Source organism: Balaenoptera physalus (genome assembly GCF_965194825.1).
Source record: "Balaenoptera physalus genome assembly, chromosome: 17".
Lineage (NCBI taxonomy): Eukaryota > Metazoa > Chordata > Mammalia > Artiodactyla > Balaenopteridae > Balaenoptera > Balaenoptera physalus.
Genome location: NC_138895.1, coordinates 83,419,937 through 83,444,423, shown reverse-complemented (window position 1 = coordinate 83,444,423; position 24,487 = coordinate 83,419,937). Strand labels below are relative to the sequence as shown.

At 58.8% G+C, this 24,487-nt stretch overlaps 1 protein-coding gene across 1 annotated transcript in view; it reads left to right on the top strand.

Moving 5' to 3' along the window:
* LOC309647003 (maestro heat-like repeat family member 5) overlaps window positions 1-23,136 on the top strand; it is a 48,063-nt gene extending 24,927 nt beyond the window's left edge. The window contains 12 exon segments of the mRNA XM_082433886.1: window positions 6,886-6,926; window positions 6,929-7,044; window positions 8,318-8,350; window positions 8,354-8,499; window positions 14,566-14,703; window positions 15,161-15,281; window positions 15,717-16,013; window positions 16,017-16,094; window positions 19,657-19,833; window positions 20,417-20,864; window positions 20,940-21,307; window positions 21,438-23,136. Coding sequence (XP_082290012.1) covers window positions 6,886-6,926; window positions 6,929-7,044; window positions 8,318-8,350; window positions 8,354-8,499; window positions 14,566-14,703; window positions 15,161-15,281; window positions 15,717-16,013; window positions 16,017-16,094; window positions 19,657-19,833; window positions 20,417-20,864; window positions 20,940-21,307; window positions 21,438-22,175 — 2,701 coding nt within the window. The 3' untranslated portion in view covers window positions 22,176-23,136.
* The last annotated feature ends 1,351 nt before the right edge of the window (window positions 23,137-24,487 follow it).

Here is a 24,487-nt window from a genome sequence, read left to right as displayed (position 1 = left end):
GAATTTATATCTAATTTCTTCAGTTCTAAGAAGCACATTTTTCACATGTCAGCATCTATGAAGTAGGAGTACATTTTACATTGATGGTGCCTTACACCTGGATTGATGTAGGCTTCTCATTCACCTGGGGGCACTCTCAGCCTGAGACCACTTCAAATTTAAAAGTCTCTGCTGGAGGGTGTTTGGTGGGGGGCACAATGGTGGTGTGACTCAGACCCCAAAGTAGGTTTTGTGGTTTGGATTTGCAGGAGAACCATCCTCCTTCCCCACAGTGTGCTGACTGAGCATGGGTTTTCTTGCTGTTCTTTCTGCAAGGCAGGGGTCTTATTTCCTTTTGTTTTGCTTTATCACATTTACACTGTACACACAGCCCTTGGGGTCCAACCTTTTTGGTGGGGCCCCTATTAGACTCCCATCTTGGATAACTTTTCTTTCTTAGTAGTGCATGAAATAATGGTGGCGTGTCCTAAAATATAAACAGAATTGGGTGATATGAGCCCTTCCAGCATTCTTTTGTTACCTGGCTTTTTCCCTCAGCATCTTGTGCTTAAGACTCCTCCCAATATGTTACATATCGTTGGAGTTCATTCATTTTGGTTGCTGTGTAGTATCCCATCCTATGAACACCAGTTACCCTTCTTACTACGGATGGACATTTGGGTTTAGGTCTGTGGTTAACACTGCTGTGAATTTGCTCATACATGTGCTCTGAGGCACATCTGCATTCAAGTTCCATAGTATAGGTGTGGCACCAACACTAACATATGATGCAAAATGTTTCCAAAGTACTTAAACCACCTCTCATTCCCACAGTATTTTTTTAAGAGTTCCTGTTGCTGCACATCTTCACGAACACTTAACATCAACTTTCTAGTCAACCATCAAAATTTTAGCCTATCTGGTGGGTAGTATTAATCATATTTCCATGTTAATTTTCACTTTGCTGATTAAATAATGAGGTTGTACATCTTTTCATGCCCTTTTTGGCCATTGGAACGGCATCTTTGGTGATGCCTGTTCAAGTATCCTGCACATTTTTCTGTTGGGTTGTCCCTCTTTTTCTTATCAATTTCTAGGAATTCTTTATGTACAGTAATCTGGATACAGGTCTCAGTTGATTTTATGTTAAATATCTTCTTCCACTTTGCAGCTTTCCTTTCGCTCCCTTACTAGGTCCTTTGATGAAAAGGAGTTCCAAGTTCCATCATTCATTCTCAGACGTTACCTTATAAAAATCCTAGAGTTTGCCTTTCTCATTCAGCCCTCCAACCACCCACATCATGGAGATGTGAATCGGGCTCCAGTTTCTTCTAAACGTCCAGCATCCTTTATCAAGTGCCCCACCCTGTTCCTGCAGCTCTGGGTACTTGCATCCTGCAGTCAAGGGTTGTGTGCTGAGGGACTTCCCTGGTGGCGCAGTGGTTAAGAATCCGCCTGCCGATGCAGGAGACACAGGTTCGGGCCCTGGTCCAGGAAGATCCCACATGCCACAGAGCAACTAAGCCCGTGAGCCACAACTACTGAGCCTGCATGCCACAGCTACTGAGCCTGTGCTCTGGAGCCCGCGAGCCACAACTACTGAGCCTGTACACCACAACTACTGAAGCCCGCGTGCCTAGAGCCCGTGCTCCGCAACAAGAGAAGTCACCGCAATGAGAAGCCCGCGCACCGCAACGAGGAGTAGCCCCCGCTCGCCGCAACTAGAGAAAGCCCGCGTGCAGCAACAAAGACCCAACGCAGCAAAAATAAATATAAAGTAATAAATAAATTTTTTTAAAAAACAGGGCTGTGTGCTAGGGACCTGCCTTTGGGCTCTCCCTGCTCGGCACTGCTCTGCTTGTCTGTGCCTAGGCCAACACCCAAGGTTCTCATTCCTACAACTTTATGTTAATTCACCTCCCCTGATCCAGAAAGGTCTCCCCCTCCTCCTTCCGCAAGACTGTCTTGGCCATTCTTGGCCCTTTGCATTTCTACATAACTTTTAGAATCATTGCCCAGCTTCCTCGTCTTCTCTTTTTCCTCTTTCACCCTTGGGCAACTGCTTTTACTGCATTGGCCCTCAAAGCTGGACTAAGAATAATCCTTGGTTTGGCACACTCATCCATCACGGCTCTATGCATGGCCTGCTTTAATTTAGTTCTTTACTTAGAGCAAGGACTCTTCTCAGTAATCGAATGCACACTTGTGAAGCTGTCACCCGTACCAAAGCCAGGGCCCTAGTTATGAACTACACCTAAGGACGGGGCTGCCCACCGTCACTGCTGCCACCCCCCTGGCTCATCCACACAACGGTCTTCCTTCTGTTGCTGTCTTTTTATATAGTGTGATTGCATCTAAACATATTCTTAAAAACACTTTATTTGTAGTTTCAATAACTTTATATAAACAGTATCATGCCACATGTAGTCTTTGGAGACCTTTTTTCACCGGCCTGATATTAATGTAGATTTTTAGATCTTGATTGTCTATTCTAATCTAAATCTAGTAACACCAGTTTTCCTTTCTTTAGTATTGCATTGTATGTCTCTTTCCATTTTTTTAAATAGACGTTTCTTTTTTTGGAGCTGTTGTAGGTTTGCAGAAAAGTTAAGCAGAAAGTGCAAAGTTCCATCTACTTCCCTCCTCTCCCAGGCTCCTTTCTTGGTAACATCTTGCCTTAGTGTGGTATGTTTGTTACAATTGATGAGCCAATACTGATATATTATTATTAACTAAAGTCTATAGTTTACATTGCAGTTCACTCTTGGGGGTGTACATTCTATGGATTTGGACAAATGTACAGTGAGTGACAAGTATTCACTATTCTAGCATCATACAGAATAGTTTCACTGCCCCCAAACCCCCTGTGCTCTGCCTGTTCATCCCTCCCTCCCCCTAAACCCCTGGCAACCACTGATCTTTTGACTGTCTCCATGGTTTTCCCTTTTCCAGAATGTCACAGAGCTGGAATCATACCGTATGTAGCCTTTTCAGGTTGGCTTCTGTCACTTTCTGACATGCTTTCAGGTTCCTCTGTGTCTTCATGGCAACTACTCTCACTCCTAGGAACTCTTTCTCTTTCTTATTTCTTTTTTTTGGGAGGGGCGGTGGGGTGAAATGATCCCCGCAGTAAGTCTAGTTAACAATCATCATCATTCATAGTTACAGATTTTTCGTCCTTGTGGTGAGCTATTCTCTTAGCAAGTTGCAAATATACAATACAGCGTTAACAGCTATGGTCGCCGTGTGTACATTACGTCCCCGGGACTTATTTATTTTATACCTGGAAGTCTGTACCTTTTGACCCTCTTCACCATTTCGCTTACCTCTGACTCCTCACCTCTAGCAACCACCAGCATGTTCTCTGTAGATATGAACTGAGTTTTTGTTTGTGAGGTTTGGGTTTTGTTTTCATTTTGGATTCCACATGTAAGCAAGATCATGCGGTATTTCTCTTCCTCTGTCTGACCTATTCCACTAAACCTAATGCCCTCAGGGTCCATCGATGTTGTCTCAAATGGCAAGATTTCCTTCTTTCTTATGGCTGAATAATATTTCATTTTATATATATATACATATATATATATATTTATATATATGCTATGTCTTCTTTATCCATTCATCTGCTGATGGGCAATTAGGTTGTTTCCATATCTTGGCAATTGTAAATAATGCTGCTATGAACATGGGGGTGCATATATCTTTTCAAGTTAGTGTTTTCGTATTTTTCAGATAAATTCCCAGAAGAGGGATTGCTGGATCACGTGGTGGTTCACTTTTTAGTATTTTGATGAATCTTCATACTGTTTTCCATAATGGCTGCACCAATTTACATTCCCGCCAACAGTGTGCAAGGGTTCCCTTTTCTCCACATCCTTCTCAACACTTGTTATTTCTCGTCGTTTTGATAATAGGAGTGAGATGATACCTCATTGTGGTTTTGATTTGCACTTTCCTGATGCTGAGTGATGCTGACCATCTTTTCACGTACCTGTTGGCCATCTGTATGTCTTCCTTAGAAAAATGTCTATTCAGATCCTCTGCCCATTTTTTAATCGGATTGTGTGGGGAGCTTTTGTATGTTTGTTTTTGCTATTGAGTTGTGTGTGTGTTTCAAGTATTTTGAATATTAACCCCTTTTCATAAATATGATTTGCAAATATTTTCTCCTATTCACTAGGTCGCCTTTTCATTTTGTAGATGGTTTCCTTTGCTGTGCAGAAGCTTTTTAGTTTGATGTAGTCCTGCTTGTTGATTTTTGCTTTTGCTGCCTTTGCTTTTGGTGTCAGATCCAAAAAATGATTGCCAAGACTGACGTCAAGGAGCTTACCACCTAGGTTTTCTTCCAGGAGTTTTATGGTTTCAGGTCTTATATTCAAGTCTTTAATCCATTTCGAGTTAATTTTTGTGTGTGCTGTAAGATAGAGGTCCAGTTGCATTCTTTCATACGTGGCTGCCCAGTTTTCCCAGCACCATTTGTTGAAGAGACTGTCCTTTCCCCATTGCATGTTCTTGGCTCCTTTGTTGTAAATTAATTGACCACGTCTGCGTGGGCTTATTTCTGGGCTGGGAACACTTTCCTGACTTGGCTCCTGGAGCCCAGCCTGGCTCCTCCCCCCCAACCCCAGCCGCTCCAGCTCAGCCTCCTGGCCGCTTCCTCCTGTCGCCCTGGCTTCTTAACGCAGGGGCCACAGGGCTGAGCCTCAGGCCCCATCTTCACTTACACTCCCTGCCCTGGTGGCCACTTCCATCCCCCTGGTTTAAATATCACCTAAGCCCAGGCGCCTCCCGAATGTTCGCCCTGGCCGGATGCACAGGGATGTCTAATGGGCATCCACTTGCCGCGTCCAGACCACCCCCTTACCCTGCCCTGCACCCGTTCGTCTTGCCAGCTCCTGTGTCAGACGTGGCGATTCACCCTCCAGCTTCAGGCCAAAGCTCTCAGTGTCGCCTTGACTCTCTTCTCCACCCCACAGCCCATCCTCTGGGAAGCCCTGCAGTCCACCTGCCTCCATCTCCCCCAGCCGCCGACACCACCACCCTAGTTAGGACATAACGAGCTCTCACTGCGCGTCCTGGCCCGTTTCCAGCCCCTCCGTCCCAGCAGCCAGAGTGGTCCTTTAAAACTAGGTCAGATCACGTCTCTTCTCCACTCCAGACATGCCAGTGGCCCCCATGTCATTCAAAGTCAAAGCCAAAACCTTTACAGCACCCAACAAGTCGTGACGTTGCCCCACGACCTCACTGTCTTCCCGCCCTCCGCTGCTCATGCCACGCCGCCCGCACTGGCCCTGAACACACCACGCAGGCCACCGTCTCAGAGCTGCAGCCTCTCCCGTTGCTCTCAGGTCTCTGCAGGCACCGCCCTTCTTAGTGGAGGCCTCCCGACTGCCCTACTTACAATCGAGGACACCCAGATGCATCCTCCTGCCGTGCCCCCTCCCGCCCTGCTTTACGCACGTGGGGTAGTGTCTGACGCACCGTTGTTTGCTGCCCAAGTCAAACCCTAGGGGGGTCACGCCCAGGATTCTTACTGGGTCTGTCTCTGCTCAGTACCCTGGGACGTTGCCTGACCGTGACAGTGCCCAGCACAGAGGTGCCGACTGAGTGATAGACACCCACAGGGAGAAGAACAGAAGCCTTGGCCCTCTGTGCACCCTCGCTCCTGGGGAGCCATCTCACCTAAGCTCCTCGAGGCAGCTTTGCCCTCGAGAGGTGAAGTGACTTGGCCAAGGTCACCCAGCCAGGACGGGGCGGAGCAGGGATTTGAATCCAGGCCCTTCTCACTCCAAAGGCCCCACTCCTAGGTGGGTGGTGACCTCACTCTGGAATCTCCCAGAGTCCTCTGAGCCCACTCAGCTAGGGTCAGATGGGACTGGGGTGGCCTCCCCAGCGCTCAAGGGCAGCCCCCCTGGGGTCTCTCTGAAAGCTGGGGGTTGCAGCTCATCAAACCCCCCAACTATGCCCTCCCCGCCCACACCCCATCATTCCAGGGTCCCTCCTGCCCCTCCAGCCCCTTCCACCCAGCACTCAGGCCCAAAGACACCTAGCACAGAAAACAAGAGGGCCGTCATGGCCACTGACACTGGAGAGCCCGGGTGCCCCCTGCCTCCCCCGGTCTCGCAGGGCCGTGCTTCCCCCCCACCAGGCAGTAAGGCCGTGGGACTAGGCAGGCCTGACCTCCTGCGCCATCTCCCGGTTACGAGGCAGGGCCCTGATCAGAGCACATCCTGTCCCCAGTCTTCAGTTTCCTCATGTGCAAAATGGGCACAAGGACACTGAAAAGCTCTGCACATGCCAGTGATGGCCCCTAAGTTGACCCAGGTTGGTGCCAGGGGAGCTGGACCCCAGCAAACCCAGGCTTAGGAGGAAGCAGCCACAGCAGGCTTCCAGGAGGAAGTGACTGTAGGGCGAGCCCTAAAGGCTGAGCGGGAATAGGCCAGGTGAGGAGGCCAGAGGCAGGAGAGGAGGGAAGGCAGGCGGGCACTGGAGGTCAGAGGGCAGGGGTCAGAGGGCGATGGCTTTGGGCACCAGCTGGACTTGTCCTGACAGTACTTGGGAGCCATGGAGGGTGACAGACGGAGTCTGCAGCTGAGGTAAGAGGGGCCTGATAGAGGGGACACCCAGAAACACGGACCGGGGCCGCTGGCCCAACCTCTGCCGCATCCCCCAGGCCACACTGCTGTCCAGGCCCCGCCCCTCGTGCCCCTCCCCCAACCTCAATATGCTCTTATCCACCCCTCACCCACCTGTCCTGCCAGGGTTCAGCTCAGGACCCAGCCTGGCCTCCTCCTCTGGCCCCCACTCCAGGCCCCTGAGGCCCTGGGCACAGCGGCCCGCTGCTGGGACCCAGCCTGGCCAGGCCAGAGTTTCAGTGCTGCCCTCACGGCCACCCTTTGCCCGCAGCCATGCCTTCCGGCTGTGGAGGGCCCTGGGGGCCGAGCGGCCGTGAGCTGCCTGGTGCTGGCCGAGCTGCTGGCCTGGGCGCTGGAGCGACCCCTACCCACCAGGACCAGTGATGGCAGACCCCGGACCACGGAGAAGGCCTACCTGCGCTCCATGGCCGTGAGTCTCTGCCAACACCGCCAGACGCTGTCCCCAGCTGCCTTCTTGTGTGCGTTCAGCCAGACATGGGTGTGGGGCGCCCACCGTGTGCCTGGCCCCGTGGGACGGGGAGCCCCATACCCAGGCTTCAGAAGAAACCCACCCTGCCCAGCCTGGCCTGGCAGAGGGGGCCTCCGAGGTTGCCCAGCCGGGGACTGACCACACAGGCCCTGGGTCCAGGCCCGGCTCCCCACTTCCTGGTCGAGGGCCCTGGACCACGCCAGCCAGGTTCAGGCACGAGGAAGGGCGTGGAGGGATTCGTGAACCCCTGCCCCCATACTTGGGTTCTGGAGATTGTCCATTCTGGAGGAATCTTAGAGGCTGCCTCTGGTAGCTCCCAACCTCCTATAGGAACCCCCCCTACCGCCCACCCCCCAGCTTTCTGCACAAGCCCAGGCCCTGCTTGCACAGCCCCAGGAGCAGGGGATCACTTGCTAACTTGCCACACCTGCCCCTGGGCTGCAGTCTGATGGGGCAGCAGCTGTGCCCCAACCCTGTTTTATTCCAGGCTAAGAACCCACCTCCACCCCAAAAGCCCCCCGAGCACCGAGCATGCAGCCGCCCCTCCCCGCTCAGAGCGCCCTGGACAAGCGGCCGCCCCCAGCAGAGGGGTGTGACAGCTGAACCCACGGCGGCAGGAAGCCCCACCCTGTCTCTGGGCCTGGCCGTCCGTCAGCCCTGCTCCTTGATGCCCCCCGTCCCCGGGCCCCCTTCCCTGGGTCCCTCCGCGCCCCAAGCCCCTGCCCTCCCCTTGTCGTTGCTCCGCAGTGCTGGCCCCTGACCCTGAGAACGTTCTGGACCAAATACCCCTCTGGGCACGGGAGACCCCGGGGCTGCTATCTGGTAGCTCTGCCTTCTGGGCCACGTGTCCCCTCGACATTCACTCATGGGTACCTGTTGTGTGCCAGGCTCTGTGCTGGGGATACTGTGAGGAGCAAAGCCCACGGGGCTGAGGGGCCCGACACGAGGCAGTGGCAGCGCAGAGGGCAGAGTGGACGGGGCTTGTGGGATGGAGGACCGAGGCCTGCAGGGAGAGCCGCGGGAGAGGGGAGGCATGGAGGGTCCAGAGAGAGAGCCGGGCCCTGAGGGAAGGACATCCCGGGCAAGGACTTGGCTGTGGTCCTGGAGGCTGTGGGCAGGCACAGGGAGGCGAGGTTGGACGTGGGTTTTGTCGGAAGGTTGATCCACAGGCCTGGACCCCAGACCCCTTGAGTGTCCCCTGCTGCCCCGACAGGCCATGAACATGCTGCATGAGCTGCAGTTCGCCTGAGAGTTCAAGAAGGCCGTGCAGGAGGCCTACCCCAAGCTCTTCCTGGCCCTCCTCACCCAGATGCACTACATCTTGGAGCTGAACCTGCCCAAGGAGCCCCAGCCCGGCCAGGAGACCCAGGAGGCAGCCGTGCCCAGCGCCCAGAGGTAAGGCCCAGACCCCTGGGCAGAGACGGTGTACCGGCTTCCCAGGGCTGAGTGACAGAGCTCCACACCGGGCACCTTAGAGCAGCAGGCGTTTATTCTCGCGCAGCGCCGGAGCCTGGGGGTCTGAAGTCCAGGGTTGACAGGGCCGTGCTCCTCTGAAACCTGCGGGGGAGGGTCCTTCCCGCCTCCTTGGTGTTCCTTGGCTTGTAGACGCATCACTCCCATTTCTGCCTCTGTCTTCACTGTGTGTTTCTGTGTCTAAATTTCCCTCTTTTTTTTTTTTTTTTTTAAGAGGGAGCAGTGTGTTGTACACAACAAGCACTCTGTTTTTTTTTTGGCTGCGTTGGGTCTTCGTTGCTGCATGCGGGCTTTCTCTAGTTGCAGCGAGCAGGGGCTACTCTTCGGTGCGGTGCGCGGGCTTCTCATTGCGGTGGCTTCTCTTGTTGCAGAACACGGGCTCTAGGTGCGCGGGCTTCAGTAGTTGTGGCACATGGGCTTAGCTGCTCTGCAGCATGTGAGATCTTCCTGGACCAGGGCTCGAACCCATGTCCCCTGCATTGGCAGGTGGATTATTAACCACTGCACCACCGGGGAAGTCCTTCCCTCTTCTTATAAGGACACCAGTCATGATGAATGAGGGCCACCCTAATGACCTTGTCTTAACTTGATTCCATCTGTAAAGACCTAACTTCCAAATGAGGTCACATTCTCCGGTACCCGGGGTTAGGACTTCGACAGCTTCTGGGGACACAGTTGAATCCCCAACAGACATGATTCCAAACACCAGCTGTGGCCAGCGCAGCAGTCAGCGCGGAGGGTGGGCGTGCGTCACGCTTCCTTGTGACCGCAGGTGCCTGGCTGCAGAGACACCCCATGACAGCTGACACACGGGGTCTCCAGGTGCCCACACGGGACACCACATCTTACCCAAATGTGGTCCTTGCAGGGATTCTGCGAGACAAATGTTGTCTTCCCCCTTTGACGGATGAGGAAACTGAGGCTCAGAGAGGGTCAGAGGCTTCCTCTGAGCCACACAGAATGTCCGTGCATTGCTGAACTAGAGCCCATAGAACGGCAGGGGTGCCTGCCCAGCCACCACTCGGCCCCTGCAGGCAGACGCCCTCTGGGTTCCCTTGCACAGGGCGCCGGACCCTGGTACGTTTTTGCTCTGATGCAGTGGACAGCTGTCAGCCTCCCCCCATCCCACTCCTGACCAGTGTGGACCGGACCCATGTGGGAGGGTCCGCGCCCCGCCGGCTGCACTCGGGCCGTGGCCCGGGCTGGCAGGCTTGCCTTCCCTCTGCACTGGGGCATATCTTGAGAAATCCATTAAGCGAGTCTTTAAAAGCCTCGGGGCGACCTCTTTTCATTTGTTGGTATTATGATGAGCTTCACACAAGCTGTCAGTTTTAACAGCTCTCCCCAAGACACTCACTGAAAAAAACTGTCACTTCTCTCATATTGCTTCTGAATTCGAATGTGCACCAAGTTCCTTTTTTATTCGAATCAACTATGCAAAATGCATGAATCTTCCCTAATAAGCTGTTAAAACGTTCTCCTCCCGGAAGCAGGAGGGTTAGGAGAGAGCTATGATGAGCTGCCTGGCCCATCAGCTTCCCTCTCCTGCCCCATGAGGTCCAGCCTCCCCTGCTCCCATTACCACCCCCCACTGCCTTCCACCCCTCAGTCAGATCAGGCCGCGCCTGTGCTCAGAACCCTCCTGCTTCCTCCCCCTTTAGCTCTGAGAAGGGCCCAGCCCTTCCAGTGGCCCACCGGTCCTTCCTCATCTGGGTGCCCGTCTCCTCCAGGACCTCAGCTCCCGCCACACGCCCCCACCACCCAGGCACACCCTCTGCTCCAGCCTCAGCATCTTCCTGCCGTTTCTCAAACCCAGCACACTCCTGCCTCAGGGCCTTTGCAGCTGCTGCGCCCTCTTCCCAGGATGCTCTTCCCCCAGTAGCCTCACCTCCTGTGGTCTCCCAACCATCTTCTCTAAAATAGCAGCCCTCCTCCCTCCCTGTTGTGTTCCCCCCCAGCCCATCTCCAGCTACAGCTGTCATCTGTGCCCCGTATAATGGGGGCTCCAGGGAGCAGGGACATATGTCTGTCTCACACAGGGCTCCCGCAGAGAGCAGGATGGCTGTCACCTCTCTGGGAGCACCAGGGGCCCTTCTGCTCAGGCTCAGCTGTGTCAAGATGCTCCAGCAGCCTCAGCCCTCCCCCCTCCCACCTCGCAGGCCCTGGCTTTTCTCTGGGCAGGTCCTCCCGGAAGAGAAGGGCAGGGCCCCAGCAACCACAGGACAGACTCCCACCCTGGGCATGTCCATTGGCTCTCATTGGCCCAGCTTAGCTCACAGGCCCACCCCTGAACCAACTGCCTTGGCCACAGGGGCATGTGGGGCTCTGACTGACCAGGTCTGTCTCCCACACCTTCCCTGGAGCTGGGATGGGACCTGGGCCCCCTCCCCAGAGGACAACTGTGATTCTGATGCCACCCCAAGGGGCCCGAGAGCACAGCAGGCCAATCGGCAGTGATGTCCGCCAGCCATCAAGGACAGTGAGAAGGTCAGCAGCCGCTCCCGGGCCTCAGAGGGCAGCACCATCCAGGCGCATCCCTGTGGTCCCAGGTCTGACACTAGGTGGATGCGGTGGTACCGTCAAGGGGGACGGGGGCCGAAGAGGGATCTGGGCACTCACTACCGAGAGGCCCACTGTCTCGTGGGTGCCCCCGGCAGCATGGGGGTGGCACGGAACACCTGTGGCAGCCACGCAAGGCTCAAGGCAGAGTCAGACAAGTCCTGGGCCTCTGAGGTTCCTGACGTCCTGCTAAGCTGTGCCGGCCCCTGGAACCAACAAGTGAGGGTTTGGCAGGGCTTCCTGCCAGGGAAGGAGCAAGCGTGGATGGCCCTGCCTGTGGGACTCTCCCTTTCCTTTGCATCTCTGATGAACAAAACCCCTTTCTTTTAGAGACATTTCCTGCTTTGGTTGGTCCTCAGCCAGGTCCTCCTCAAGGCAATGTCCACCCTACCCCACAAAGGACTTCTCATTCCTCTTGTTTCATCCATTATGGGCTGAATCTCTTTAACTCTCATGGGACATCTCATTTCTCTTCATTTCAAAGACACTCCCTTCATCCACTTATAGGTATAATCCAACATATTTTCCTTCTTGCCCTGGCTGCCAGGAAGCTCACATATAAAATTAATGTTCAGTCATCTCTCACTGTGGCACAGGGGTGCTTCCTTTTGTTTCTCACTTCCTGATTAGTCCTCTTTTCAACTTAAAGCTTTAAGTTTAATTTAAAGCTCTTTTATTTAAAACACTGTTCGTGGTCCTGGGTTTTGGCAGTCGACAAGGAACAAATAAGCAGTTAATAATGATATGCTGTTTGGGGCCTGGATCTGAGATCTAAGATCTCCTCCTAACCCCACTGTGAGCACTCTGAGCTGGCCTCTCCATCTCACGGTCTTGGTTTCTTCTTCTGTGCGATGGGGTTGGCCCCTCCCCAGGTGTTGTGCAGGTCAGGCGCTGCAGAGGACTGGGTAGCCTCTATGCTAGGGTGACCCTGTGCAAGTGACCAACACTCGGGGCCTCAGTTAAGGGTTAGATCATGACCCCAGCCCAAACGTCTTCTGTTCGATTTGCCCAGTTGGGGTGCCGTGGTCTCAGGCCCAAGGACCTCCTGATTCCTCGGACCCATGGGGGTTGTGACTTCCCTGGGGTTGAGCAGAGATTCCTGAGCAGGAAGGGACAGACGGGAAGGTTGGTGCTCTGCCCCAGTCTGGAGTCCCCACGGCCCTGCTCGGACCTGCCTCCTTCCCTGGCCCCTGGCCTCAGCCTCGGCCCCCCTTCCACTCCGTGCTCCCCACAGCTCTTGGTCGAAAAGAGGAGAGAAAGGACTAACGGATTATTTATTATTTGGTCGATACTTGCTGAGTGTACTGTGTGTCCTGCTCTTGTTATTTAATGAATACGGATGGCGCTTGCTGTGTCACAGGCCACGCTCAGTCACCAGAGAGGCATGCCTGCACTCAGGAGCTCAGCCCCGTGGAAATGCAGACGGGGTCAAGTGACAGCCCCGTGATGCATGACACACCCTGGAGAGTGCCCTGAAGGAGAGGCACAGCCTCTGCAAAGGATGACCTTGGGGGGCGCCCCCTGCATGTGGTTCCCTGAGGACCCGGCCTCTGAGCACAGACCTGAATGATGGTTAGAGCTCACTGGGTGGGGAAAGGAGGGCAGAGAGCCTTCCAGGCAGGGGGACCCCAAAGACGAAGGGGCAGGAAGGAGGTGACCGCACGGCTCAGCCCCAGAGCAGCGGGGAGCCACAGGGGGCTCCGTGCCGCGGAAGTGACAGTATCCGGTCGGCACTGGGGCGACGTACAAAGATGAGGAGACAGAGCCGCCTCCTGCAGCTCACGTCAGATGGGGGGACACCAGGTGGAAAGGAAAGGAGGGCGCTCCATTCCCTCATCCCCCCGGGACAGCAGCGGTCCGTGTCCCGTGGCACTGACGCATAGGAAGCCCTAGCTCTGTGGGAACCCCGCAGGCTCCCTGCACCTCTGCATCCTGCCCTCCAGCCCTCCCTCATCTCCAAAGTCGCTCTGCCCCAGGCATCCCTGGGGTGAGGCTGAAGGAGGGCACGACGTCACCGCAGGAGGAAGGGAGGGGAGTCCTGCATGGCCGGGCTCGGACCCGAGGGCCTCCGTCTTCTGTCGGTCAAGGAGCGGCACGGATTTCAGGCAACATGGGTCCCTGTGCATTGCCGGGGGTCCTGGGCTGGAGGTGGTCTTAGGCTTTAGGGCCCCACAAGTAATGCTGTTCACCCCGAAAGTCAGCAAGGGAGTCCCAAGAATGCCCAAATCAGCCAAACGCCATCTTTCCAGGAGCCCTGGTGTGGTGCAGGGACACGGCGACCTTGAGAGGCGATGCCCAACGTGCCCCAGGACCAGAAGCTTCTGAGACTCATCACAGAGCAGACAAAATGCCACTGTGCCCAGAGTCGCCTTCTCCTGAAACCGGCGTCACTCTGGCTGAGACCAGTGACCTGGAAAACACAGCCTCTTTTTAGTGGCACGGCTTGGGGGCAAGATGACAGGCCAGCTGACATTTGAGTCGGCCCCACCGGGGACTTTCACGGAGTGGCATTTCATCCCTTCACATTTGGTTTTGCAAATCTGATCAGAGTTGTGCCTGGTCCAAGCTGACAGCCTCGCTCTGGGGGCACTCACACGTCCAGGTGACGCCAGCAGGCGCGGGGTGGCTGGGCAGGGAGACGGGCCACCGAGCTATTCCCGGGCCCTCTGCCCGTGCGCTGCCTGCAGGGCCCGGGGCAGCCCAGAGCCCGTGACTCGACACCACTGTGCAGGTCTGGAGCCCGCGGCCTGGCCGCACTTTGCTTCTGCGGCCCCTGGCCAGGCTGTGTGACCCGGACGGGGCTCGGGCAGCGCGGTCCCTGACCTGCATCCCGTCCCGCCGTGCTCTGGGGCCGGCTCTCTTTCTTGAGTCCACGTGAGCACGCGGCCGGTGGACCTGGTTTCCCTGCGTCCTCAGGAGCTGTAGATGGACCCTCCTCTGGGCCCCCATGACACACACCCCCGCTGTCCTCCTCCCCTGCCGGGGCCCCTCTGCATTCTCAGCCCCACGTTTAAATGGCACCGCCCATCGAGGCTCCGCTGGGACCCCCTCCACCCTGCAACTGGGAAAACCACCTGTCCCTGGTGTCTCCTAACTCTCTCTCTCCAGCCCTGTCCCCTCAGCCCCAGCCCTGGAAAACCAGCTGTGGGCACCTCACACTGACCACGTGCCAAACCTGTCTCGAGCTTCCCCCTGGACCCGCCCCTCCCAGGAGGCCCCCTCCAGTCTCCTGCTCCGCAACCGGGCCCGCCCCCATCCTGCGCCCTGACATCTCTGTTGAAGGCGGCCGGGAACAAGCTGCCCCCAGGAGGCCCCAGTGCTGCCGGGCCCTGAGTGCAGGCGGGAACCACAAGGCACCTTTCCACCCGCGGCGGCTGGGCACCCTCCCCAGGGGCGCGGCTGGCCGGGGACCCCTCCGCTCTGCCGCAGCACGTCGCTGGGGGCACTGCAGGGCCTGCTGCCCGCCGCCGGACACTGGCAGGACTTCGCCCACCTGGAGCTGCAGGGAGCCTGGGACCTCTTCGCCTCCACCCACACCGACCCGCAGGGCGTGGGCCTCCTCGCCAGGTAGGGGCGGGGCTGGGCCAGGGGAACGGACTGCCCGGGTCACCCCTGCCCAGAAGGCTAGGCTGTGGACTGCCGTACCTCCAGGGCCTGCCTGCGAGCACAGCCCCACGGACTCACGCGTGTGCACGCAGGGCACGGAAAGCACGGGCGCCCCGCCCCCGTCTCACGCGCACACCCTGGAAGCCTAGGATGCAGGCGTCTTCCCCCCGGCCTGAGGCCTCCTAGGGGACAAGGGCCAAGTCTGCTCCCCTGTCCATCCCATGCTCAGCCCGGGCCTGGCAGCCAGTGGGCGGCCAGTGGGTGCAAAGTGAGCAGGAAACGGTCGAAGAGAGATGTGCCCACCCACGCTCAGCAGCACCTCTGGCCGCCTGGCCCCTGGGTTGGGTTGTGTGGGGCGGGAGACACGGGGCTGCATCCGCAAGCCCAAGCCCTGCCCCTGCCCTTCGCCTGCGCCCAGGGCCACGGTGCAGAACCGCTGCAAGCAAGTCAAGGCGCTGATCATCCAGCGGCTACCCCACCTGCGGAGCCAGGAGGAGCGGGGGAGGAAGGCAGCCATCACCATCCTCTCGGGGGCCTGGGTGCGGGGAGGGGGGCCCCTCAGAGACCGCCTGAGCCCCCTCGTCCGGCTGCCTCAGCCGCCGCCAGAACCACACCAGGACCTCACTTGCCCAACAAACCCCTCACACCCCTCCTTCCCGCCCAGCTCCTTGGGGCCCGCGGTCGGGGGCTTCTGGCTGGGTCCGCACCTCCCAGGCCCCCCTCAGCCTGCAGCCTGGGGGGACTGTCTTTCTACCCACCCCCCTCCCTGATGACTCAAGGTCCCACCCCTGGGACCGTGAAGCCAAAAGGGCAGTGAAAGAGTAGAAAGAGACCCCAATCAAAGCCTGGTGTTTCTCCCCACCTCACCGCGCTAGAGGAATGTCTGGGCCTCCTTCCACGAGGCTTTGTCCCCAAGTGCCCCACGAGCCAGGCTGTTGACGTATGTTGCTCCCAGCCTCGCTGTGTGACCTCAGACAAGGCCCTTTCCCCCTCTGGGCCTCAGTCTCCCCAGCTATACATTGAAGGATCGAACCAGCTTGGAGGTGGGTTTCAAATACTCATTAACCAAGATACCCGGAGGAAGCAGGCCAGCCACCCTCCCCACACCGCCTGCCAGGCCCTGGTCCTACAGCCCTGCTCCCAGACACCGACGAGGGCCCCTAGGAGAGGGTGCCAGGACTGACCCGCCTGCCCCGGAGGCCACCCAGTTCCTCTACAGCCCTGCCCTGCTGCAGGTGCTCCCCAAACAGGCCACCCTGACCATGCTGGCCTGAAGCCTCAGGGACCCCAGCCCCGAGGTCCGCGTGCTGAGCCTGCAGGGCCTGGGAAACATCCTCTTCCACCCAGAGAAGGTAAGAGGGTGAGGGGAGCCATGGCTGGAGCAACCCCCAGAGCGGCCGGGTGTGCGGGGTGCAGACAAGGCCCACTGGGTTGGAATCCCGGCTCTAGGGACACAAAATCACCTCTCTGGGGCTCGGTTTCCTCACTTGCAGAATGGCGCTGGTGATGGCCTTTTGGCAGGGCTGCAGGAGGGGTGCAGTGTCTACTCCCGAAAGACGTTGTCTCCACCATGCCTGGGGATAGGCGGACGCTCCTGCAGACCTCCAGGCACCTAGGAGGAGCCCACCAGGTGGCACCCCAAGGCTGGCCCGCAGACAGGAGCCTCCCCTGAGAATCTTATGGGCGGGTCCCCCCGGTCATTGCAGACTCAGCTTCACTCCCTCCCGATTCCACCCATCACCGTGACAACCCACATCCCGTAATGAACGAACAGCTGGAGCATTGCCAAAGAGGCAGAAGGGAAGGCCCGCAATACTGCCTTTGGGGGGTCTGGCCGTTCCATCTACAGCCCCCCAGCTCATCCACCTACCTACCCACTCATCCATTCATAAAGTCAGCCATTCATCCCTCCATCCCTCCATCCATCCATCCACCCACTCATCCATCCACCCATCCTCTTGTTCCTTGGGTCCTTCATTTATGAGTCATTCTTTTATTATTTCTTTCATTCATTCATTTCACTCAATCAGTTATTCACATTTGCTCTCTCACTCATTCATTCATTCTGTCAGTGGTCAGCCATCCAGACACCTGTCCCCAGGTGTTCTCCCAGTCAGGCAATCAGTAGGAAGTGTCCATGTGCTTCCTCTCTACCCCGCACTGAGTGTGGACCTGCAGGAACAGAGAAGACAGACCAGAGGGGCTACCAGACCAGGACGGCCAGGGCTAGGGAAGGTGGATGGTTCCCAAGGGGGGGTCCAGCCACAGCAGAGCTGGGGGAAACAACACACCGTGAGCCCCCCAGCCAGGGAGGCCTGCTTCTGTGGGGACACGTTGAACTGGGCAGGGATGGAGCGGGCCCCAGGGCTGAGGGAGGGGCCGCGGTCGCTGCCCTGGACGCCAGAGAGGCACCCTCTGCTGGGGCCCATGAGAACAAATGGCCCCGCAGGACTGTCCACTTCTGTCTACCGTCAAACACAAATCGCACTGACTGGGTGCCGGTGTGTGCACTGGGAGACCGGAGAGCAGCTACGTGCAAAAGACCCAAACCGACCGCGTACACACGGTAGAAGTGCCTCTCTCTCCCGCCGCTGTGGCTGTCCTGCTCTGCACTCCCCAGGGGAGCAGGGTCCTCGTTTGCTGTGCTCCATTCTGGGCGCTGCCCTCCTCTGCAGGGCCTGGGCGGCCACCACCATGCCCACTCCAGCCAGCAGGCACACCCTGCCCCTCGAGGCACGACCTGCAAGTTGATCACTCACTTCTGCTCCAGTGGTCACGCGAGGAGGCCGGGGAAGTCCATCCCTGCCACAGAGGGGTCCTCTTGCCAGGGAGCAAGGGGCCAGCTCGGCAGGCGGAAGGAGGGGCCCCTCCACCGATCCCCTGCTCACCTCGGGGGAGGGGATGCAGACAACCAGGCTAAAAACTACTTGACGGTCACGGGACGATCGCACTGAAAATCCGGATGCTGTTTTCAGGACTGGCGCCCGGCCATTTTTGTCCTTGCTAGAAATTATATTTTGCTTTTAGAAGATGCTACCAATGTAATGCCTACATATTAATGAAATAATTCAACTGAAAACGCTGCAAGTGCAGCCATCGAAGGAAAGCAGACACGCTCCAGGTAGCGTCCCTCCCACCCACAGCTGACCTGAAACCATTCCCGTCCAGGTCACCTGTGACCTCCCCGCAGTGGACCCGTCAGCACACGTGACTGGGTGACCTTTCCGTCCACTTGGCCCCAGGACCCCTCCCTCATGTCGAAGGTGGTGCCTTGTCGTCTTCACTGGTTCTTCCTCCTGTTCTTGGACCCTTTCCCGCCATTCTCCTTGGTCTACACTTGCTCCCTTGGTGGTCTCCTCCAATCTTTACGTACCACCTATTGGCCAATTGCTCACACACCTGTATCCCAAACGCGGACCTGAACTCCAGCCTCGACCCTCAAACTGCTTGGATTCTAGCAGCATCTCAAACCCAACGTGTGCACAGCAAACCCCTCACCCCAAACAGCTCCTCCTGCAGCCCCCATCTCAGGTGACGGGGGCTCCACCCGTCCAGTTGCTCCAGCCCCAAACAGTAAGGTTGTTCAGCCGATCAACAAACACCCAGGTGTGCTCCTGCCTCAGGGCCTTTGCACTTGCTGCTCCTTCTGCTGGAAAGCTCTTCCAGCACCTCTTTGTAAGAATTTGCTCAGCTCTCACCTTCTCAGTAACAAATGCTCTGATCCTACTTAAAATTAAAACTTTAGGGACTTCCCTGGTGGTCCATTGGTTAAGAATCTTCCTTTCAATACAGGGGGTACGGCTTCGATCCCTGGTCGGGGATCTAAGATCCCACATGCCGTGCAGCACAGCCAATAAATAAATAAATAAATAAAATAATTTTTAAAAAACCTTCATAACCACCACCTCTGCTGGTACCTCCACCCCAGTCGGTCCCAGCCCTGCCCTGCTGTATCATACCACTCGTCACTGACTGACACACGCCATGTTGTGTGTTTAACTTTGGGTCCTTCTCCAGTCCACTGCCAGACCTGGGTCCCAGCACCCTGGCTGCACCCAGTTGGTGCTCAGAAAGTGTTCGTCACTGAAATGAATTTAATACTGTAAAACTAAACACAGCTTAGGAAGCCAATGAAGTTGCCTAAAACTTGCTGGAAAGTTGTAAAATCAGCCTAGTTTGCACAAGTCATTGATAAGGGGCTTGATGGTGGGAAACATCCATTCGCTGACATGTCACTTTCTGACACGTACATCCAGACAGTTCATGAGCACACTGCACACAAGAGGAGCAGAAAGAATTGGCCGAAAGTGAGCTTAGTTTTTTCTTTTAAAGTAATGGAAAAATGGGAAATGGTCATTGCAACATAGAAGGTCTGGAGCCACCACTGGTGCACCCACCTCCCCATGATGTGATTCGCCAGTGACCTCAGTGTGTGCCCACCTGACCAAATTTGTCTCCTCCAGCCCCCCAGGCCCTCTCTGACCCATAGGGAGGCCAGGAATGGGGGTAAAGGCAGGGTGGGGCAGAGGAAGGGAAGGGTGGTCTCCAGGGCTTGGTGGGGGCCCTCTGGCCAGCATGGGGACAGACAGGAAGGACCTGGGAGCCAACTAGCACAGGGCTAATGCTCCCCTCACCCCAGGGGGACCCCCAGTGGCTCAGGGAGGAGAAGCCTGCCCGCAGTCTGTCCACAGCTCCCAGTGGACAGACCAGGGCTCAGAGCTCATTTCCCTCATGGGCAGAGCCAGGGCGGGATCCAGCAGGGTGTGGGGGACAGTGCAGGTGCCCAGGCCTGGATGGGGGTCTGGGAAGGGCAGAGTCTGAGTTGGGTCTGGGTCTACCCGGCAGGGCTGGGGTGCAGGGGGTGCAGAGGCAGGGGTCCCAGCACCCTCGGCTCACCGGCCCCACCTCCCCCAGGGACGCCTGCTCCGTGGACTGCCGCCGCCCTTCCTCGACGGCTTCTTCCACAGCAGCGAGCCGGTGGTGGTGCGCGTCATGGGCCCCGTGTCGGACGTGCTGCACCGCCTGGGCGCACACAGCACAGAGGCCCAGAGCCTTGGCATCGCCATCAACGCCCGCTCCTTCTCCGACGACGTGAGTGCGCCCAGGGAGGGGCGAGCGCCCCCATCTCGTGGCCCTCCCGTGCCTCCCCCGCTCCCTTCCTCGAAGGCGGGGAGGACCCCAGGCCACGGTCCAGCTGGGGCGGGGAGGTGGAGGTCCAGGGCAGCTCCCTGGGTGTGCACCGGCGCTGGTGGACCAGCCGGGAGGCCACCAGGTGGCGCTCGCCCTTCTCCATGGGGCTGAACTAGCGCCGACATCCAGTCTCTCCAACCCCACCTGTCCTCACCTACCTGACCTGTCAGCACGTTTGCAATGGCAGATTTTCCTTCACTGGGAAATTAGAGGGATAAGCCCCGCCCCCCAGCTGCATTCATGACACTCGGGTTGTCAGGATGTGACTGTGAGCATGAGAGAGAAATGATTTCAGGTCCTTGAGGATGGCCTGTGACCCTCCCCAGGAGCCCTGTCTGAGGGGGAAGGCAGAGCCCTGTCCCTGAGAGCCCTGAGCCCAGGTGAAAGGGTCCCGCTGAGGGGACTGAGCCCCATCCCCACCACGGAGTGGAGGGTCAGGACCCCCAGGCAGGTTTGGCTCTGGCCCTGAGCCTCTGCCTTGCAGGAGCGGGATGGAATCCGGGCAGCGGCCATGGCACTGTCCGGGGAGCCGGTGGCGTCAATGACAGGCAGAAAGCTAAGTGGCCTGAGAAGCCAGGTGCACCAGAGCACGGTGGCCCTGCTCCTGCACCTGAAGGACAGCTGCCGGGCCGTCGTCACGGTCAGTGCCTCCCGATGGGCCTTCGCCTTGGCGGGCGTGGCTGGGGACCCACGGGTGGCAGGGGGCTGGGGGCTGGGGGTCTGCAGATGGCAGGGGGTGCTCCCTGGGGCAGCAGGTTTGGCCCCCTCCTTGGTTTCCCTGCCCCTCCCCATGTGCACACACGTGCACTCACACACGTGCACTCACACACACGTGCAAACACGTGGCCATGCCGTCTGTGGGCAGGACACTGTCTGCCCTGCTCAGTGCTGTGTCCCCAGCGCCTGGCCTGTAGTCGGGGCTCAGGTTGCTCGTTGAACTTGCTGAGATATGGGCTGAGCCCTACTGTGTGCCAGCCCGTGCCCCACGCCAGGCCATTGAGACGCAGCTCAGCCTTCCTGGAGCTCGCAGCGGCCAGGGAGATCGATAGTAAGCGGCCAGTTTCCCAGCCGATGGGGGCCGAGTACTGCCTTCGGTCGAGCGGGGCCTGGTGCCGCGGCCAGGGCGGTGGGTGGGCTGAGCGCTGCCTCACAGGCAGCGGGAAGGGGCCGAGGAGCCCAGGAGGGGCCGCGCCCGCGCTGCGGCTTCCTCAGACACCACCCCAGCCCGGGCCCTCCCCTGCGGTCCCCACAGCAGGCCAAGCTCGCCTTCCACCGCGGCTCAGTGCCGCCCCGATGGCGGCTGCGGCGCACCCTCTCCTGCACGCTGGTCTGGGAGGCGAGCCTCAGCGCCCGCCATGTCCTCTGGAGCCACCTGGTTAGGGGCCGCAGCGGGGGGCGGGAGGGGAGGGGGGCCGGGAGCCGGGCTCCCCGGGGCTGGGGCTCCGGTCCGTGCTCTGTGCGGGCCCAGCCCTCTGGCCCCAGCGAGTGACGGGCGTGCTCCCCAGATGAGCCACAGCCAGGAGGGTCTCAGCATCCACTTGGCACAGGCCCCCAGTTACCTGCACAGCCGCCGTCGTCACATCAAGGCCTGGGCGGCGCTCTTCATGGGTGAGCGGGGGCCGGGCTTGGGGACCCCCGGGCCTGCCCCGCCTGAGCACCCTGAGCCTCACCCGCCCAGCGCCTGCCACGCCACTGCAGCTGGAGCTCGAGGGCCACTGGCAAGAGGAAAGGTGGCGGGGGCGGCGGGGGGGCCTCGGAGGGTCAGGAGCGGGTCCGAGCCCCCGTCCACCGGCCTGCGTGCTCCTCGTTGTCACGCAGGTTATACCACCTGCCACCACCCCCAGGCCGTGTCCCAGATGGTCAAGGACATGGACACGAAGCTGCTGTTCTGCAGTAAGCGGCCCCAGCCCGTCCACACCCGCACCCGTGTCACAGGGAGGGTGGACCCCCAAACACGCGGGGCTGAGAGGGGGTGGGAGTGGGAAAGGGGAGCACCCAGGCCTGGAAGGCCCAGGAGGTGCGGTCTGGGTGCCAACCTGCCCCCCCGCACCCCAGGTGGGAATGAGGGCGCTGCCCTGTCAGGGCGGGGCTGTGGGCAGACGGGACCGCAGGGGGCACCTCTGACTTGTCCCCCTTCTCCTGGAGCTTTTGAGGATCTTAAGAATGACCCAGAGCCCGGCATCCAAGAACTTGCCACCAGGCAGTCCTCCTTCCTTCAGCAGATGGCAGCCAGACCGCGGTGACCTCCAGCCGTCCTCCCTCACCTTCCTCCTCACCCACCCCCAGCCCCGTGCTCACCGTGTCAGGCAGCCCTGCCCTGTCCACAGAGCTTGGTTGCATAACATTTTTCCATTTGAAAGAAAGATCTAGATTCAACAAAGATGCGTCACACCTGTACGCTCCCCGCCCACCATTCCGTGGGTCCCCAGGGGAACCAGGCAAGCCCCAGGAGACACTGGCAGGCCTGCGGGAGGGCAGAGAGACCGTGTCCCCCAGAGACAAACTGGGAAGTCTGTGCAGCGCCCTGCAAATGACAGCCCCTCCCCTCATGGAGATCAGGTGGGCTCCCCTTGGCCAGAGCCCAAGCCATGGCCTGCCAGTGTCCTGGGCGCTGGGAGGGCACTCCCAGGGCAGCCTTGGCCCTCGGGGCTCACGGCTGAGTGGAGCCATTCACCAAGGCACTCCGACAGCATTCAGTTTGTCTCCAGCTTAGAGCTCCATAGTCACGGGGGTGCTGACAGTGGGCAAGAGGCCCCTTGGCTGGTCTCCCTCAGCCCAGGGGACTCAATGTCTCCCTCCACCCCCATCTCTAGCCTCCTGAGTCCAGTCAGGGCTGGCAACTGGGGTTGGCAGTGGAACCAGGCTGGCCCAGAGTCAGACCTTCCTGGTGGGCCTGGCCCATCCTGGATGAGCTGTGTGGCCTGAGGCGAGGGTCTCAGCTCTGAGCCTCAGCTGTCCCATCTGTAAAATGGGTAGTAAGACCTTCCTCCAAGACCCCTTGGAGGGCTGAGTCTAGAAGGGGTCCCCCGACTCCCAGGGAGCCCCTGGAGACCCACCTGACCTTCAGGAGGTCCTTCCCCTCCCTGCCTTGGTTTTTCCACTTGTGCAATGGGCAGGTGGGCCCTTTCCCTGCCTGTGAGACCCTCCCTTGCCTGAGTCCTCCCTAGGGCCTCCCCCCAGGGGTCTCTCTCGGGACCCCAGCCGGCCACCCTCCAACAGGAGGTCCAGCCCAGCCCAGCCTGCCCCCCGCCTTCCCCCCCCCACCCCGCCCCGTGCCCTCCCTGACCCTCCCCACTCCGCCCAGGCAGAGATTCCACCCGGAGCGCCTTGCCCACATCCCCAGCCTCGGCACCTCCACAAGCCCCATCCCTCGAGGGCCTGCCAAACAAGGCTCCCTGCCCCTCGTCAGCCCCTCCTGAGGCCAGGCACCCCCCCCCACCCGGCTCACCACGCCCCTTAGACTGTGAGCCCCTTGGGGCAGGGATGGGGCTGCACAGGGCTGGCACCCAGGAGACCCCAAAACTTGGATGGTGGGTTGAAAAAATACAGCAACTTCATGGACACGCCCCAGATTCACTTGTGTTCTTGGGTGTGTTTGGGGAAAGGAGGAAATAACTCTCGGTAGGGCTGGCGGCCCCTCTCCACCCGGGAGCCCCGTCTCCCCGTCTGTGCATCTCTGAACAGGGCACCTGAGGAGGAGCTCTGGGTGGGTTTGCCTTTTCACGACTCTCCATCTTGTCCATGGACCTCCGTGGGTACCCCCTCATCTCTCCTCCGCTGCAACCCCCTGCCTGGGGGGGAGGGGTGCACTCCTTCAGGACCAAGAGGCCTGAGGGGGAGGATCCCCTCAGCCCAGCTGGTGGGTGGGAGTGCCATCTCTCCTGAAACGGGGGTGGGGGGGGGGGTCTTCCTGGTTTCACCCAGCACTTGCCCCCTGGCCACCTCCGGGCAGTGGGCAGGCAGGCCTCCTGCACGTCCCTCCACCCGGCCCCAGTTCACCCTCCCTCTGGGAAGTCTGGTTTAGTAAAAGCTTAGAGCTGGGTGGGCCTGGCCCCAACAGGTTCCTGGAGCCGACGGTGACTGGGCAAGCCCCCAGGGGAACCAAGACAGGAGAAGTCTCAAGTGGAGGGGGCCCGGTCCTTGCCAGCAGGGCGGGGGGCTCTAGACCCGGGCTCACGGGAGGTGCCCCATGAACCGTACCAGCGGCAACAGTTCACTGCCAGGCCGGCCACGGCAGACCAGGGGCGGGGAGACAGGGCCTGTGAGCTGGTGGGTGGGCCACCCTCCCACCAGGGGAAGGTGCAGAGCTGAGAGCTGCACACGGGGAGGCTGGGAGCAGGGCAACCCACGCCCCAGGCAGACCCTGCCCCTCCCACACACACTCTGACCTATCACGGCAGGCCCAGTCGGCCACCATCACCCGCTCCCTGCTCTGGGCCTCTAAGGGCACCTGGTGGGGGCAGGGCAGCCACCCCACTGGACACAAGCCCCACGGAATTACCAAGGGACCCACCCTGTGCTGCACAGGTGCAACGCTGGTGACCCAGCCCTGAAA